Below are 19,291 nucleotides of genomic sequence, written 5' to 3' on the forward strand. Positions count from 1 at the left end.
TGCATGCTAGGCAAGCACTCTACCACTAGGCCAAACTCCCAGCTCCAGAGCTCTAGTTCTTTAGTTCTCTGTTAAGATGCCTCCACATCAGAATTCTGTAATCCTCCTGTTTATAGGGCTGCTCCATTGCTCTGTCTTATGTACTTCTGTGAAATTAACCCTAGCTGACAGGGAGAGCTGGAGAGAGGTTGCCCTCTAGACTTCAGTTTCTCTCTCTCTCTCTCTCTCTCTCTCTCTCTCTCTCTCTCTCTCTCTCTCTCTCTCTCTCTCCTCCCTCCCTCCCTCCCTCCCTCCCTCCCTCCCTCCCTCCCTCCCTCCCTCCCTCCCTCTCTCTCTCTCTCTCTCTCTCTCTCTCTCTCTCTCTCTCTCTCTCTCTCTCTCTCTCTCTCTTTCCTGGCAGGATTAAGATTTGAACTTGCTAGGCAGATTCTCAACCAACCACTTGGACCATGCCCCTAGCAGCCTTGTTTTTTTTTTTAAATAAGCTCTCACATGCGTGCCTGGGCCTTCCTGGTCCCTAATCCTCCAAGATAGCTAGAACCTAGGATGGCAGCTACACACCTATGTCCAGCTCTGCCCCCCCCCATATAGTTTTAACCTGAGGTCTTGATCTTGCCCCAGCATGTGCTTTGCCATGTAAGCCAGGCTTCTAGCCTAACCTTTTGATAGTTATTGCGGAGATGGATTCTCACAGACAGTTTTGTCTTATCTGGCTGAACTGGGATGCCTCGAACCCAGGTTCCTGGGCAGCTAGGATCTACTGATGTTAGCAACCAGCATCCTGCATGCCCCGTTCTTTGTGGTTTGAGCTGTGTCTCTGAGCTTTTCACCTGGGATGGTGGTACCTGAGGACTGCCTGATCTTCCCTTCCCCAGTCGTTAAAGTCACCATCCCTGCTGATGTTCTTACCTCTGTCTCTAACCTTTATCCATGTACAGAAAGTTGCCATGTCCTCTTTCCTCTCTCGTTGGACTCGATTAACCCACTGATAGATGCTAGCAACTGCAGACATTTTGTGACTTTGCCGATAATCACAGGAACTATCCTCATCACTTAGCACTGTGCTCTGTTAGTGCACGATGAATGACTTCACTGAAGGTGGGCAGAGGGTATCAGTAGGCCTGGCGTCAGGTCACTTTCCTTCTTGCCTTGTTGTTACTGTTTCCTCTACAATAAAAAGGGACGCTTACTTGTGGGGTGTGTGTGTAGGGTGTGTGTGTGCTAGGTCTTGAACTCAGGGCCTGGGCTCTGTCCCTAGGCTTTTTTTGCAGAAGGGTAGTATGCTACTACTTGAGCCAAAGCTCTACTACTTCTGGCCCCTTTTTTTTTGTAGTTTGGTGGAGATAAGAGTCTCACAAACTTTCCTGCCTGGGCTGGCTTCAAACCTGGATCCTCAAATCTCACCCCCCTGAGTAGCTAGGACTACAGGTGGCAGTCTGGTGAGCTCTTCCATTTTGAAGGCTGTAGGTGGGATGTGCTAGAAGCCATTTGTGTGTGGAGGAGACACTGGGTAATTAGGACCATCCGTAGTATCCGAGCTTTCCTAGCTCATCCAGTTCAAGAAAGGGCTGAAAAGGGTTAATTCAGCATGGAACCTCTTGTAATTTACAGCCAGGGTGGGCCTGAAAGCTCTCAGAGAATTTGACACAATGAGTTAAAGCAGCTTGGTTTTCATTTCCCTCCAGCCCAACTTGGAAACATAAATAAATCCTTGGTCTGTAAGAGTTAAATGAAGTATTTGGATGCCTCCCAGTGGTATGTTATGTGCTCTAATTAAGGCATTGAAATTTTTATTGAAAAAATCCTGTGATGAACTAATAAAGCTTATAAACACAAGGTACCAAATCCCTCTGAAGATGTATTATCTTCAATGAAAAGAAGAAGATATATTATTTGCCATGTAAAATTGATCTAAAAAATGAAAATTGTTATTTTTTTCCTGAGGTCATAGTATCCTAATTGATATTTAATAGAAAGAACTGTTTTATATTTATACAGACATAAGAATGTTACTGTCCAGAAACTTGAATTGCTTCCTTTACATTTATTATTTCAAATTAATTGTGTATCCTGTGATACTTAATTTCTTTGTGTAATTATAAAATAGGAATGGTAGATCATAGGGAGTCTGTGGCTCATTGCCTTCAGATATATTTTACAGTTCTCACTTTGAAGCTGACTAAAATTTGTAATCTTGAAATAAAGGCTAATTGCAAAACTTTTAAACCCATGAAAAAGAATGTCACACTAATTACTGCAAAGTGACTTAAGATTGGGAGGAGTAGAATTTACAAGGGAAATAAAGTCACTTTGGGAAGACTGCTGACGAAGATCTTCAGGAGGGAAAGGGGGAAAAAAAAGTAATGGCCCTTTGTTCAGTATTAAGTACATTTAATTAAATGCTTGCCCAAACTGCACAATTAAAATGGCAATTCCCTTTAAAGTCACAGCCACAGTGCTTGCAGCTGCTGTGCTCTCAAGCTAGCAAACGAAATGTTAATCTGGAATGAGCGGTTTCGCTATGAAATGATGACATACTTGGCTTCCTGTAGGACGCCTGTCAAGCTTGGGTGGCGTGCTGGTCAATGGTGGCATTCTCTGTGTCACTGAGCAGAGTCTCCGGATACCGGAACCTGCAGTTCACACATTACTGCAGCTCCAACTGTCGAACGTTCAAGTCCCCTGGTATTATTCTAGCTTCCAGACTCTCCTGACTGGCTCATGTTTCATTCTTGGGCAATTTGCCCTAATGATATCCCTGAGGAGTGCTCAGCCTCTCTTCCTTTCCATATTTAATCGCGGTGTATTAATCCGCGTGAATGCCTCAACCGTGCCGCACACACTGGAAAATGCCTCACAATGTTTGCTGAGATGCTCACCTCTTTTTTAAAACCATATTTTTTTCTTTTAGCTCCACGTTCCTTGATGTTTTAAATTTCCACTGCAAACTGTATTTCCACGTGGTTACGGCTGCACCTGCCTCCCAGAAAGCAGCTTTTGCCACGGGCTTTGTAAACCCAGCGTGAGTTGTGGCATGGCACGCGTTGGGTGACCGTCGTTTAGGGCAGATCGAGCTCGCGTTCCCTTCGGAGGGTGGTCAGCTCCTCATTGTGGCTCTCTTACACATTTCAGTTAACCGCCTGTGTCCACGGATCGGCCGCTCTGCTCTACCCCATGTACTGGCAGCACATATATATCCCCGTCCTTCCTCCCCACCTGCTGGACTACTGCTGGTAAGCTGGCTTCCCTGGCCTCCTCCAGGGGAAAATACCTCATTTACAGATTAGACGAGCCGTTGTGTGTGTGTATGAGAAATCGCAGACATTTGACTTTTAGGTGGGTCATTCAAATATTCAAGAGTAGTTTCCTGAAGGTCAAAGTAGTGCCTCCCAAAGGTGGCAGAGATCCCCCTTGGGCAGGCATCGGGTTGTTTACGTTTCGTGGGTTTCTTTTAGTTGCCTTTTAGATAAGCAAATTGCTTAAGTAGAAACAACTGTAGTTTTCGTTGGTGGTTAGGGAAATGGTCCAGACATGGTGGCATCACTGAGAGTATTCAGTATCTCAGGCTTGTGGGTTAGGTTGCCTGCTCTATCTGCCAAGAACCAGGTCATTTCTGTCAGGGCAAACTTCCCACACCTTTCCTCCTTCTTCGCCTTCATTTCTGACTGCTGGGTTCTGACTGCTGGGGTTGCTTTGAACTGGAGAATTCCTGAGTTCCTGGTTGGAGTCCAAGTCTCAGCTTAAAGTGCCATGCCAAGGAATGTTGAAGAGTGCTGGGAATGATTCTGAAGGGCTTGCCAGTCCTAGAAACAACTCCTAGTGGCCTCACCAATCTGCATTCAATCAGGCCTACAGAAATTAAGAACAGTGACCCATGACCTCGCCCCCTCTCCCTTCATGTTTATTCCGTGAGGCCAATCAACCATTAGATTCAGAAACTGTAGCTTCAGGGCTGGAGGCTCAAATGTTATCTTTTTCATGTAATCACTTTTCACTGGCACTGCTTAATTCAGAAGAAATTAAATCAGATGAGGTTTTTCCTTCTAAACCATGCATGTATATACCTACACACACAGAGGGAAATCATTTTGGCATTTTAAGTATTTGTTTATATCACAGCTAATATTAGTAAAAAAACCCCACAAAGTTCTTTTAGAATTAATGTCTTGGATTAACTTTTTTTGTTGTTTCATGAAAACCAGATTAAAGTTATTTACAGACTCAAGTGATTTAGATTCACAGGCTGGCTGAGGTTTTCTGTGGAGTTTGGTTGCAATGGCCACGTGTTGATGACGCGATGTGCAGTGTGTCTCCACGCAGAGGACTCTGCCCAATGACCAGCCACCGCCGTTCTGCCTGTGGGGACTGCGAAAGGCAGAACAGTTTGGCAGACTATCGGAATGCAATTTAATTATCTTGTGAAGTGTAACACACATGAGTCCAAGTGTAAAGCTAGATCTATAAATAGGCTCTTTTGTTATGCATTTTAGAGAGATTTTTCCCTTGGACCAACATACCTGCAATATTTTACCACCTTTCAAGGCAGAAACTGCAGTTTATTCATTTTGACACATGTAATAGGTCTTTGTGCCTGGTGTTCAGTCATTAAAATATTTTACAAAAAGGTTTATAAAGAGTCTTTGAAACATGTTTTTATGCACTCTTAAGAGGCAGTTTTTATATCAAATTTAGTGTATAATTTTTATTCGATTTAGTGGTTCAAGAAAAAATGCTTCTACTTATGAGGGCTCAGATGATAATTATTATATTATATATTATATTAATTTTTTTCCTTCTTCTTTGGTCCTGGGCCTAGAACTGGGCCTGGACATTGTCCTTGAGCTTTAGTGCTCAAGGTTAGTGCTGTAGCACTCTTTGGTGGTTAGCTAGAGAGAAGAGTCTCACAGACTTTCCTGCCTGGCTGGCTCTGAACGGTGATCTTCCTATCTCAGCCTCCTGAGTAGCTCACAACAGGCATGAGCACGGGCAATAGGCTCGTATTTTATTGACAACTTCTATTGTCAGTGCCCTCTTAGTTTTTCTACCAACATGTATTCTGACTTCTCAAATCTCTGTATTAAATTGGAGATTAAAGATTTTCTTGGGTATTCCTTAGCTCCTTTGATGACATCACAGTCTTGTACTTGTTCTGAGCTGTTTCTCTGATTTGTTCGATATCTGCCATGAGGGCTTTCTTCTGCTGCTGCTTCCACTGCAGTGAGAAAAGCATGTTCCAGGCTTGAATCCCTGGAATATCTTAATTTCTAATGTCTAAAGTAGCCCCAGTGACACATTGTACCAGGGCTAATGCCAGGCTCTTCCCTGGCACAGAGAAGAAAGCTGTGATACCAGATAAGCACTTGTCTGGAACTTTCTGAGCCTGAAGGTCATAGCACTAGGCTCAGCTACAGTCAGAGGAACTCAGCAGGTCCATCTAAGGGTCCTCTTGGAAATGGTGAACCAAGACTCTTATTCTCCTCTATTGTCAGAAAGTGTGATATCAAGTCGGGAGCAGGCGTGGTGGCTCACACCAGTAATCCTAGCTACTCAGGAGGCTGAGATCTGAGGATCAAGATTCAAAACCAGCCCAGGCACAAAAGGACCTGAGACTCTTATCTCCAATTAACCTTTAGAAAACAGGAAGTGTGGGGCTTGGCTCAAGGGTAGGGCGCTAATATTGAGCTGAAGAGCTCAGGGACAGCATCATGGCCCAAGGGTAGGACGCTAGCCTTGAGCTGAAGAGTTCAGGGACAATGCCCAGACCCAGGGGTAAGATGGTAGCTTTGAGCTGAAGCGCTCAGGGACAGCGCCCAGGCTGAGTTCAAGCCCCATGACCCACAAAAAAGAAAAGTGTGATATCAGGACTAAGCAACTTGTAGGGAAAATTATCTTATTCTCTTTATACCCTCGATGTTAGAATCAGACTGGTGTATCTGCAAAAGTGAGAAAATACCACAGACGTTCTGCCAGTGCCATGATCTGTGAATAGGTCATTATTTTATACTCAAGTGCAAAAGAACAGTGGCATGTTTTCAGGAGTCACTATCTCTTTGGAGGGACTGCAGACTTTCCATGTTCGGACCTGACAGTTCTGGCATGGCATAGGCTGTGAAGAGGTGTGATGCCATCTTGTGACCATGGGTGAATATGGCACCATAGTCTGCTGACAAAATTTAACCTCAATGTTGCTTGTGCATTCATTCATTCATTCATTCATTCATTCATTCATTTGTTCATTCATAAAACATTTAGTGAATACCTACTTGGTGACCTGTGGCTTTGTGACAAAGCGAAGACCTATTTTTTTTCTGGAAGTTTTTCACAGGAAGAAACACACGCACATACATGAGCACACGCACATACAGAGAGTGTAGATGAAGGCGGAAGTGTTGTAGTTCTGTAGCAGACATACACGAGTCCATGGGGAATCAGGGACAGCTCTCCTACTCAAGGCTGAAGCTGTTCCTCATGAGAAGTCTATGAAGCTGCAAGATACAGTGGAGCTTCCTGAGTCCAGAAACAGAGGTCCATATGGATGCTAGGCCAAACGATGATGGCAAGACTATTATTTATTCAGGGAAAGTTAAGTCTATCTTTACTCTTTCTATTGGATCTTTACTATGAAATGATTAGACTTAATTTCTAAGAGAATAGTTTGAAAAATAAATGGAGTGGCTGGGAGTTTGGCCTAGTGGTAGAGTGCTTACCTAGCATGCACCAAGACCTGGGTTCCATTCCTCTGTACCACATACGTAGAAAAAAGCTGGAAGTGGTGCTGAGGCTCAAGTGGTAGAGCTCTAGCCTTGAGAAAGTCCAAGGACAGTGCTCAGGCCCTGAGCTCAAGCCCAGGACTGGCAAAAAAAAGAAAAAAAGAAGAAAAAGAAAGAAGGAAAGAAAAGAAAAACGAATGGAAACCCAAGTTTTTCCGACAAACTGGATTGATTGGTCATGATAGTCTTATGTCTAAAAAAGAAAAAGAGGTGATTTTTATGTGAGGAGTAACTGCTACCCCTTAGAAGAACAAATTCTAACAGCTCCTTTCTGTCCTGCCTTCTCCACTTCACTTTGCTGACAGTTTTGCACACCGAGAGGCCAGGAATCTGTTCCCTGAACAGCTAGGCAAAAGTTCAGCTTGGTTGAGAAACTACTTTTCATGAGACTGGTTTTGCTTATTTCCTACAAGAAATGTACACAACCCAGCCTGAAACAGTGAGAAATACCTATTTAATTAACCCTGTATTCTACAAAACATAATTATGTTAGAAATTCTGCAACATATGAATACCAAACATGAATAAGATCTTTAGTTCATACATCTGTGTAGCTTACATTCTGTTAGAAGCTGTGAGAAAAAACACTTTGGAGTTACACAACAGTGCCATAAAAAATGTTCAGGGGACTTTAGTATTTAAGGCCACAAGAAGGTCCTGTTGAAGCTTTAATTTTAGTTTAACAATTTATGTAAGCATCCCAAATGATGATATCATCCATTTATCTATCTGTCTATCTATCTATCTATCTATCTATCTATCTATCTATCTATCTATCTATCTATCTATCTACCCGTCCTAGGGCTTGAACTCAGGGCCTGAGCACTGTCCTTGGGCTTTTTCAAGGCTAGAGCTCTACCATTTGAGACACAACACCACTTCTGGCTTTTTCTATGTATGTGGTATGGAGAAATCAAATCCAGATCTTCATGCATGCTAGGCATGCACTCTACCACTAGGCCAAACACCTGGCCCTATAATTTTTTTTAATCTTTTGTCTTTTTTCCTTTTTCTGTCTTTCTTTCTTCTTAGACAGTCTCCATATATTGCTTAGTGTGTTCTCAAACTCAAGATCCTCATTTCTCCTCTTCCGGAGTGCTATGTCATATAGTACTTTATAAGAAAATCTTAAGAGTCTTACAGACTTTTCTTTATAGGAGGCTGGCTTTGAACCTCAGTACTCAGCTCACAGCCTTGTGAGCTGCTAGGACTGCAGACCTGAGCTACCCATTTCTGTGTCTGAGAGAGGAATTTTTAAAGCTGCCACCATGCCCCACATGTCAAGTTTTGAAAGTGTTTTTTTTTCTTGATGTATTTTGACTTTTCCTCTTTGTTTTTTCCTCCTGTATTGAGGTGTGGCCTTAGGCTTGCTGTGCTAGACAGGTGGTCCTTGCTGAAGTCAGGTGTCTAGCCTGTGTTTTTCTCATCATTTTGGAGACAGACCCTTGCTTCCTTCCTGCTCAGGCCTGAGCCTGGGTGAGATTCGCCTATCTTAGGTTTCTGACAGCCATGACCACTGTGCACGTGCTGAGCCCCGCTCTCCATGGAGAAGCATGATGTTTTTCCTTCCCAGCCTTGAATTATGGTTACAACCATCTCAACCTCTCCAATAACCAGGTGCCTGGCTTTTTGGTTTGTTTGTTTTGGTACTGTGGTTTGAACTCAGGGCTTTGCCCTTGCGTGGCAGGTGTTCTACCACTTCAGTCAAGCCTGTCAGACCATTTTGCTCCAGGTGTTTTTTGAACCAGGCCTGGCATGCCTTGCCCAGATGAGTCTGGACTGCAGTTTTCCTACGTATTCCTCCCACCTAGCTGGGAGGACAGGAATACAGCATGCCCTGTTCATTGGTTCAGATGGGAATTTTTTGCCCTGCTGGCCTGGAACTGTGATCCTTACTTTATGTGCTTTGGGATTTCAGATCCCCTGGGGCTTTGTGTGTTAGGAATCTGATGGCAGCAACATATCCTAAGCCGTGGGGAACTGCAAGTTTTCACAGTGACCTGTTTCAGGTGTTTGGCAGGATTGGCCTTGTTGAAGGTCCTGGGAGTTGTCTAGCTTGTTGTGTGTATGTTGCCAGTGCTGCTCTGGGGTCCAGAACAGCCTTTTCCTCTGTGGGGTATCCTCCAGAGGGCTCCAGGGGTAAGAACTTGGACCAGGGGGGTGGCTGCCCTTCCTTATTAAAGTCAAGGGGAGCAGTCCATGTTTTCCAACTATTTCCTTTGATGGCAGAAGCTTGGATTGGTTTTTAGGATATCCTTGCCTTTAAATAATTCTCCACTTTTGAGTCCAAAGAAGAATTCAGTGTCAGATTGGTTACAGATGGACTGTCACATCAGAATTAAGAAAGAATAGGATAGAACAGAGTGACAAAAGGCAAAGAGACAACTGGGAGTTAGGATCCAGGAAAAAGTACTGATTTAGAACGGACAGGCTAATGAGGAGCCAAAGGAGAACTTTAACCTGTTGTGTGCATTCTGGGTATACCAGTTAGTGTCTCACCATCCTTGCTAAATCTGGTACTTTTTGAAATGTCTTTAAAGTCTCTGCATCTGTAAGGTCCCTGTAAGTTTTATCTGCTTCTGGTTCTCAGGAGCAGAGTGGACACACAGGAGTGTGAGTGACTCAGTTTTAATAATGTCAGTCAGTGATGTTTAGGAAATTATGCAAATCCTTCAAAAAGAGGATTATCTGTTTGCATTAACAGAAAAGGTTTGCATTCATAAAGCATGACTGATGTCTATAAAAGAATTGCCGAAAGTGTTTATTTTTAAGGAGCTACTTGCTCATGTATCTTTTTTCAGCTTCTTTGACATCTGTCATATTGTAGATGATAATCTATCTGGAAATTGTGTGTTGAATATTTTTCTTTGTATATTCCTAAGAAGTATTTCTACTATCACTAGTAATCCAGAATTTATGTAATAAATTATTTCATGCCTATAGTCTCATGTATATTATATAGTTATATGTTAAATTATAGATTCTCATATAATATATATGTATGAGACTATATATGTGTATATATTAGATTCATCACAATGGATGTTTTTCTCAAAAATACTTTGTAACATATAACTCTTGATTTCATTATACATGATTCAGGGATTTTCATATAAGCCAATCTTAAACTTATTAATGTTCTTTTAATATTAAATTTGAATTTTAAATGTTGAATAACTTTGAATATCTGTTATGTGTCATGCCAAAGATTATCATTTAATAAGTTTAATAAAAAACACAAATAATTTTATTGTTTCAGTTTTAATGAACTCTCTGAATCTGTACATGTATATATTTTTAATTTAGTGCCCCAATGCCATACCTGATTGGAATTCACTCCAGCCTCTTAGAGGTGAGTACTTTTCAGATTTGACATAATGATAAAATTAACTAAAAATAATAGTTAAGATTATAAAAATAATATAAAAATAATAATTAAGACTTGTAGTGACTAGCTTTATATGAGATATATGTTTTTCATATATGTGAAATATATATTTAAGAAAAATGATTTTCCAAAATGTAATATTGAAATAATTTTATTTAGATCAGTAAATGAAATGGTCATTTTCAGTGGCATAGAGCCCTTGAAGGTACTTACATTTGTAAAAGCTATAGGACAAATTTGAATTATTAAAACACAAATCCCCCTCAGGCCACTTCTTTGTGGCAATGAAGCCTTCTGTATCTCTTTTTCAGGAAAGTCAACACTTTTTTTCCATATATTTTTTATTGTAATTAATAGGAGGGTTACATTATATTCACCAGATAGAAGGTGCATTACTTCACATACATTGATACCCTTTCTCATGTCATGGTCCCCATTTCCCTTCTCCGCCCCCCCCACTTGCCCCTTGATTTCCCCCCTTCCCTATCCAATTTCAAATAACCAATTAAGCACATATAAGATATATCAGATAACAAGGTGAAATATTGTAATATGAGATAACCAAGGGACAGCAAAATCAACACTTTTTTTTAAAGTGGAAACTTACATAACCTGACTTTTAAAATATAACATTTTTCATTTGCAAATCTTCAATATTTTTTAGTTTATCAATGCATTACTTTATCAAAATGTAGTTTTATTGTCCAATCATAAACTTCTTGAATTTTAATGTTTCTTTTCTTAAGCTCAAATATTCAGTTTTGTTAGGGAATGTAAAGTTTAGTAATTCTTTTTCATTCTTACAGTACCGTGTCAGAATAATTTTTTTATCACTTACATTATTATCGTAAGGAGATACCTTAAATTTTGAATCAGTGAGATTTCCAGGGAATGCTTTTTTGTTGTTGTTTTGGCAAAATTGGTATCTGAAAGAGTAAACAAGAAGCTTGTATTAAAACAGAAGATATGAGGTACTTGAATGCCATCATTGTGTTGTTTCTGCTGATGGTGTGTACCTCAACAATGTAACCTGCTTTTCCAGTGAGCAAGCTACTGAGTCAGGTATGGTTATCACTGAATTACAGCATCCTTATTTAACAAAGAAGATTTTCTTGATAAGTTCTAAGCCTTTGAAGGACCCCATTATATGAATAATGTCCCTTGTAGAAGACTTAGTTATATCTCTACTTGTTCTCAGTTTGGGATATTTTTCTTCTTTTTGAAAAGTGCTAGGACAATGTTTTTAATTTGTTTCATCCTTATAAAAGAATAGACTTTAGCGAACTCCTAGTAGGTTTTAATTTGTTTTCAATTTGAAGTGTGAATTGGTAACTACTACACAAATCCTTTTATTTACTTAAGTTTCAGAGAACTTTCTTCTTAACAGCTCAGGTTTATGGAGTGTACGGAGACAGTATATAAAATAAAATGAGAGAATTGCTACTTTATCTGTTGCTAGATCATGGGATATATAAACTGGTATTTCACAAAGTTGACTTCATACAAATCTAGCCATGATTAGATTTTTTTCCCCTAAAGTTATCAAACTTTATTCTTGACATTAACATTCATATTTTTCTGTATTTAATATATTTGATAGAGCTTGTACTTTTATAATATATTTACTTCTAGAAATAAAAAATATATCTTACAGCGTTATGCCATTGTTTTTACGTAACAATTTTCCATCAACATTTGGTGGAAACAGATCATTACTTTTTTACAAACTACTTTAGAAAGCTGTATATATTTAAGTATTTTAGTTATGTCAACCACATATTTATTAAACAGAACCCACTGGTTATAAAGAAAGCTAGTGTTTTTTTTTTTAACGGAGTCAGTTTAAGAATTATTTACTTTTGAAAGCATTATCATGGAAGTAAAATCCATTAAAGCATATATGGGCTCCTGTTTTTAAATGGGAATATTTTAGAGCCAAGATTAGATTGGCAAAACTCTCTGTAGTTTTACATTCTGAGTATGTCCAAGTCTCTTAATAGTCAGTTTTATTTCACTTGTCTGGTTTGATAGTGAATGTGAAGGTATAGTTGGAACTCTAGGAATTCTTTTAAGTTAGTTGTTATCATTTAGTAACTTAATCAACTACAAGATATATGTCATCTTAGTGATGTTAATTTTGCAATACATAACTTATGGTTAAAAATATATAACTTATGTTGTTAAATGTGAGTCTGAGTTGAGTAAATTTTTTAATGTTTTGTTTGATAATTCCAACTAATTCATTCTTTGAAAGAAGAATCAAAATATTCTTTCTTCTCTTTTGACCAAGCAAGCTTCAGCATGTATTAACAGTTTTATAAAACCTTTTAAATACCATGTTTATCAGACATGAAATTCATCTTCCTTGAAGTCCTTCTTTCATATACTTTTATGTACCTGTGGGTAAAGTATAAATTTTGAAAAGATCTCTTCATAAAATACAAATTTACTTTTACAGTAAAGAAAAGATTTTGTTGTTGTTCTCCTTGTGTACTAGACTTAGGCAAAGTTGGCATGGGACTGAGTAGGAATAAGTTAGTGGAAGCTTCGAACAGGAGGGGCTGTCTTATGTGCTTCATTGTACACAGGACTGTAGATGAGAGGTGTTACCATGTCATCTGATTGCTTGCACTGGGTCATATCTTTGTGGAAGAGAACATAATACCTATTTGTGCCCACATTGTGTAGAAGGGTTATTGATAGACAAAATACTAGACATGTTCTTCCAGAATGTATTTAATACTATTTCTTAAAAAACCCATATGTTTTCCCTCCTTATTTTTCACTTTTAAATTTAGGGCCACATACTTTTGGTCATGTGCTTTAGAACTTTGCACCCCTATTTAGAACTTAATTTAAAAAAAAAAACCTGAAACCTATTTAAGGTGAAAAAAATGCACAGAATACTGATATCAGTCCAAATTCTCTTTCAAAACTATTTAAGTTGCATACTATTTTTTTCCTGTTTTGCTCATATAAAGTTGTTTTAACTTTAGGGATTATTGAGTGATTAATTGGAAATGAATCCTTTTTTTATTCTTATAGAGTAATAATGTAAACAAAATTCTGTGAGTACTGGACTTTATAAAACTAAACATAATTTGGAATGTCAATTTATTCAGATTTTAATGTTAGAATAATCTTGAAACATTTTGGGGCATGCAGTCTCTGTCCTAGGCCAGCTATGCAAACTGAGTTCAGCCCTGAATCTGGCCTTCTGGTTCTCTTTATAGTTTTTGACCAACATAAAAATTAAAGTTGAGATCTAGTTAAGACAATTTTTCCCCCCACAGTAGTGCACTATTCTAATGACACTGTAGCTAGCATATAAATAATCACGTATGAGTGGTTTGGAACCTTTGTTGTGTCTGTACCCATGGAAGGAAAGGAATGAGAGGATGTGCAGCCATGTCAAGAATACCACTAAAGATGACTCTCAGCTGTTACCTTTTAACCTCATCCTACCTACCGTGTCCTACATCACATCAAATCTTAGAACCTGGGTCACCCCGCCCCGCCACTGTCTCCCCGAAAATTCACACACTGCGTAGACATTATGGCTCTCTTAGCACATAGATATCCCTTACTTAAATTACCATTTCCCTAGCAAATTTAACATTCTGCCAAATCCTTAAGAGTTTTGAAGTTCTGAATGGATCAGAGGACTTTCAGCCATAACCACCTTAGTACAGAATAATTCATTAAGCCAATTTAAAATTTAAGTAATCATCAAGCATGATGTTTCTTCTTCCATGAGACTTAAAGTATAACCCTGAAATTAGTTATTGATCCTTTGCTGATTGGCACATACAATTACAGAATTCTGAATTCATGGACTAGTTTGCTAATGAGCCCATTACTTCTAACTGAAGAATAATACTGTGTCCTATCATTTAAATAAGGCAGTGGAATTCATTGATATATGTTAAGTAGGAAAAATAAACCACATGTTTTCTTTTTTGTAAGGATACAAATTCAATAGTATATCATTTTGCTATCTTTTGTGAATATATTGAGGTGCTTTGACTAAATTGTCAAGTAAATTAGACTGAAGAGAAGATTCTATCATCTATTGAATTTGACTTTTTTTTTTTGAAATCCATGTGAGGAGATTTCCTACCAACACATCTCCTATGAGTGACCTTTTGTTGTTTACTTACTCCAATTTCAGTCCTTACCATCAATATGTACTGATTACTAGGGAAATGTAGGGAAATTTTTCATTCATTTAAAGTATACTTAATACTATAGTCATAGTTAGTGGTTTACAGTATCCTTATATAATGTAATGTATGCAAAGGTCAATATAAATCTGGGCATAAATTCCTCTTCTATGGGATTAATACTCAACTGATAAATTTTAAAGGCTGTAAGTTTTTAGTTTGATGCAACAGTAACTAATAATAAGTCTTCTTTATTGTGATATTTCTTTGGTAGTTAACTTAATTAAACAAATCTAAGCATTTTTTTTCTTTACTACATTTCTTTGAGTGGAGTATAGGCAAACTTCCTTTCTTAGAAGACAAAATCATTTCTAAATAGAAATGTACAAATGTACACTACCCCTAAATGTGATGTATTAAGATGATTTTTTTGCGTGTTTCCAAGCTCATCATACTTTCATAAGGAAAGTAAGATGCATTTTACCATTGTGCTTTTTAAACAGAGAGTGAAAAGTAAGTCATTGGAAGACGTGGTTTTGCTGAATGTCGACACAAACACTTTCGAATCTCCATTTAATGACTTGAGCAACCTCCCGAGTGACGTGGTAAGTCTCAGGTGTAGTTTTTGTGTACTTTGCCTCTATCTCCTCTCCCCACCAAGAAACTGAGTCATTTTTGCCACTTTAAAAAAAATCAGAAATTAAAGGGTTGGATATGGTGCAACAGGGGCGAGAGGAATCAAGGGCAATTCTATTTTTAATAATTTTTACCTTTTGGCAGTTGTGAAGATGTTGAATGGAACACCACCTTCCTTATGGTAAAAGTAGGATTGTAATTAAGAAGCTAGATGCATTCATTAGGCAACGTTTCTTTAAACGCAGGCCTCTTCATCTCATCTTAATCATTATATTACAAAGTAGGCATTTCTGTCTGCCTGGTGGCATGTCTTGCAAAAGAATGAGAGAGTTTTTGAAGGCAAGGAGAAGAAGGGGGCCAATTATCGGCTTTTGCTTCTCTGCCACCTGCCAGCGCTTTTCCTTTTAATTAATGATCTGATGGTACCGGTCAATATAATAAGAAATGCTTGTACAGTTGGGGTCAGAAAATTCTGGCTTTGATCTCTCTCAACTTTCTGAAACATTTATTTGTTTTCTCTAAATTATTTCAGTTTTATTTTAATCTTTTGTCTCCTGCTGAGGGCCACAAGAATGAAAACCTATACTGTGTGTCATCTGCCTTGGCAGAGTGAAGACTGCTTACTTAGAATTCTATTTGTAAATTAAACTGGAAACCCAGTTTGTCATAAAAGACATTGGATCCTTTTGAAATGACGAAAACTGTCTTTTGTCTGTAAAGGATGATAAATTAAGTGCCAGTTCCTTTCTGGTCTTTGATCTTGCAGAGGAGTGTGTGTGTGTGTGTGTGTGTGTGTGTGTGTGTGTGTGTGTGTGTGTGTGTGTATAGCCTGTAATGGCATATTCTGTATTTCATGTTAAATAGTCTCCAAAAAGATGCCGGCGTTTTACCTTGTTCTTCCTTACAATTAGAAAATAAATGCATGCTAGCATTAATTCTACATAGATATTTTATTATTGTTTACAAATATCCTGATAATATAATTCTAAGCTTATAATAATTCTTTAGAAAATCAAAACATTCATTCTTTTCAAAGGTCTTAAGATTTGGGAAGTAACAGATAACATTTTTTTTCTATAAATTACAAATACTTTAAAACCATTTTGAAGGAGTTTAAATAAAATTTAAAGCCCCATATTAAAATAATTTAGTACTAGTCTTGAATGTTCTTATGGCTTAATGATAGAAAAACGTGATTTAAAAGTCAAAGTCTAAAAAAAAAAGAACCATCTTATTTATGCCCCCCCAAAACTTAAAGTTCCTACACATTAAAATGAATGACCCTATCTGACTGTAATAACATTCATTGTGCTTATAACAAAGCCAAACATAGGCCAGCAAACAATTACATTATCTTTTCTGCTTATTATAGTCACATCGATCATTGTAAAAACAATGCCAGAAATGCCTACAAATGATTTAGTTATTCAGTTAGAAGTCCATGAAATTTTTCTTCACTGAAGAGAGAAATAACTATGAAAATAGAATCCCTACTTTAAAAAATGTCTTCCTTATGTATTATGGGTTTACTTGCCTTAAGGAGAAAAGATAGTTCTTCAAAAGTAAAAAAGAAAGAAGACAAGGAAAGGAAAGAGAAAGACAGCCGTACAATGTACATGATAATGAAAGTTTTGGAATCAAAAGTGAAAGGAAAGAAGACAAGGAAAGGAAAGAGAAAGACAGCTTTAATGTACGTGATATTGAAAGTTTTGGAATCAGCTCTTGTGAGATAATTCCTTTAGAAAAAAAAGCCTTTAAAAGTACATATTTTGAAGATCTTTTAAAAATTAAGATATATTTTTTTCTGTAGAAATAGTTTAATAATTAAGAGATTTATTTAAATACTTGGGGAATTTAAACAGCATTCACAAAATGTTCCAGTGTTTATACGTAAAGTAACCGAAGAGACTATGGTGTCTCTTTGGTAAACAACATTTTATATGCACACATATGTACACAACATACATACATACATACACACACATACATACATACATACATGCATACATATATACATGCATGCATATGAGTATATATAAGTAAAAAGAAACACAGCAAGATGTGAGTGAATTTTATACTAGATCCCTTAAGTTGAAGGCCAGGATTTAGACACAAATTTGAACACTGTAGAAATCAAAACAGCTCTTGAGATTAGAGCTCAGATGCTTTGTTCAAAGGATAAGATGATGTACAAGATAGTCTAGGTGATTGTTTAACCCATCTCTAATAAATGGAGCCTTTCATCAGTTTCCAGAGCTCTCTCCTATAGTTCTGGAGGAACTGTGGATAAAAGTGTATGCGTAGTTGTTAAATGGCAAATGTTTTCAATGAGATGTGCTAGAATCATGCATGGATTTTTGCATGTGGTTTGCATTAATAAAGTATATGTGAAGCCTGAAAAATATGACTATTGGTATTGTTTGATTGTTTAATAAGTTAACTGAGGTTTAAATGGAGGGCCTTTTAAATCAAGCACCGGAGCATTTAAATTCTGCTTGCAGGCTGGGAGACTTTCTCTGCATGTGTACTTTATTACTGTGTCAGCTGGACCAGTGGTCCAGGCTTTCGGCAGGGTCAGTGGTCACAGTTGTCCCGAGTTACCAGGTCTTTCTTCCTGGGGACCCTCTGCTGGGTTGCATGCTGTAATCTTCTTAATGGCTCCATTCCAATATTCACACATAATATTTTAGATTTATTGACTGTTAGAAATACTACCATGCCAGTAGCAGTTCCGCTACTCTTAAGGTATTTAAAATTGGAAAAATAAATCAGGACAAAGCTTTCAGAAAATCCTTTGTTTTCCTTAAGGGAGGGGCAAAAACTCTCTTCCTGTCTTCTGACAAGAACACTCATGTTTCAATTTCATCATTTCACTCAAGATTTGTGTCATTAAAACAAATCCCTAGCTTTCTTTTAATTAAGAGTAATTTTTATATTGTGACAAAGTATAACTTTGGAAGGCAGTGGATGCATTTAAATACATATTTGTAACTTCTGTCTGTGACTACATTGTATTATATTTTTAGTGCTGATGCCATGTAAACATCTTAAGACACAATGTAGTTTGAGTGTTTTCAATTAAAAAAAATAAATTTCAGGCTAAGTAACTATCAATCAAAGTTAGTGGTATTGTAGTGTGTTTATGAGGGTGGGTATGTGAACCAGTTGAATCCAATATAGCATTTGAAATCTCAAATGAGTTCATTTTAAGGGGCCATTGAAACTTTCCATCCCAAGTATATGCATAAATTTAGTTTGAATTATATAAGCTGAAATAACTCTTGCTGCTTCTTTTAGTTTTTATTATGGACATTTTTTAGTCACTTGGAATTGTTAATATTTCAAAAATAAATAGAGACTCACTTACTGGAAAATTAAGCTATTAACCGTTAAAAGTCTAATAAGATTTAGGAAATGCATTCTCCTAAGAATCTTAAGGTAAATAGCAGTACACTAACTCCTGTATTCAGACACAGGTTACAGTGTACACCTGAGAAGAGCTACAACAGGGAGATGAGTTTGACCCACATTGCTAAATGGTCTTATGTAATTCTAACTCACTGGTGTGTCTAAAGTAGACGACAGGGCTATCCCTGTACTAAAGACATGCAGTGGGTGGTGCATTCACTGTTCACGATGTGTTTAAAGCTTTAGTGTGTCAGAATAACCCACCCATCTCCACCTCAAACACTAGGCCATGGGCTATCTCACAACAGAGGGACACACAAGGCAACCAGTTAACTTCTTTAAAATTTAATACAGAAGCATATTCGGCATTCTGGTTTTGTTAAAGAACTATCAACATAACCTGTTTGATGTAAATTAACATTTTCAGCACCATTTAAAAATTTGTTTTTATCTTACATGTAATACATTTTAGTATAAATAAATTTTTCTGTATATATTATAAACAAATTACTATAACTACATTTTTATTTCTTAATGTGAGTGTGTATATTTGGATGGTGTCACAAATTTACCCTATGTTATAGCAAGGTGGTGTTTAGTGTAAAGAAATTTTAAAAACTAAGCATTAGAAAAATGCTGTTATCTAAATAGTCAGGTCAAACATGTCTTGCATATTGTAGCATAGCTTTTAAATATTGTATAAAATATGTTAACTATTTTATTGTGAGAAGAAAAAGAAAAATACACATAATTTTGAGTCACCCTAAATGAGCAAGGGAACACTCCTAAAATTTTGACTTTCAGTAAGATTTTTGGCTATGTACATTTAAGCAAGTTTATTGACTTGGGAATAAACTTGAAAAAGACTGGGTCGTTTCCCTACATTTAAAAGCCAACTTTTCAAAACAATATTAAAATATATAAAC

At 37.5% G+C, this 19,291-nt stretch overlaps 1 protein-coding gene across 4 annotated transcripts in view; it reads left to right on the forward strand.

Moving 5' to 3' along the window:
* Dennd1b (DENN domain containing 1B) overlaps positions 1-19,291 on the forward strand; it is a 176,840-nt gene that overhangs the window by 87,453 nt on the left and 70,096 nt on the right. For all 4 annotated transcript variants that reach the window (XM_090341472.1, XM_090341469.1, XM_090341470.1 and 1 more), the window contains 3 exons: positions 3,133-3,233; positions 10,077-10,122; positions 14,825-14,926. In XM_090341472.1, coding sequence (XP_090197598.1) covers positions 3,133-3,233; positions 10,077-10,122; positions 14,825-14,926 — 249 coding nt within the window. The remainder of the gene's footprint in view (positions 1-3,132; positions 3,234-10,076; positions 10,123-14,824; positions 14,927-19,291) is intronic.

Source organism: Megascapheus bottae, chromosome 10 (genome assembly GCF_031878675.1).
Source record: "Megascapheus bottae isolate mThoBot1 chromosome 10, mThoBot2.hap1, whole genome shotgun sequence".
NCBI classification, from domain to species: domain Eukaryota; kingdom Metazoa; phylum Chordata; class Mammalia; order Rodentia; family Geomyidae; genus Megascapheus; species Megascapheus bottae.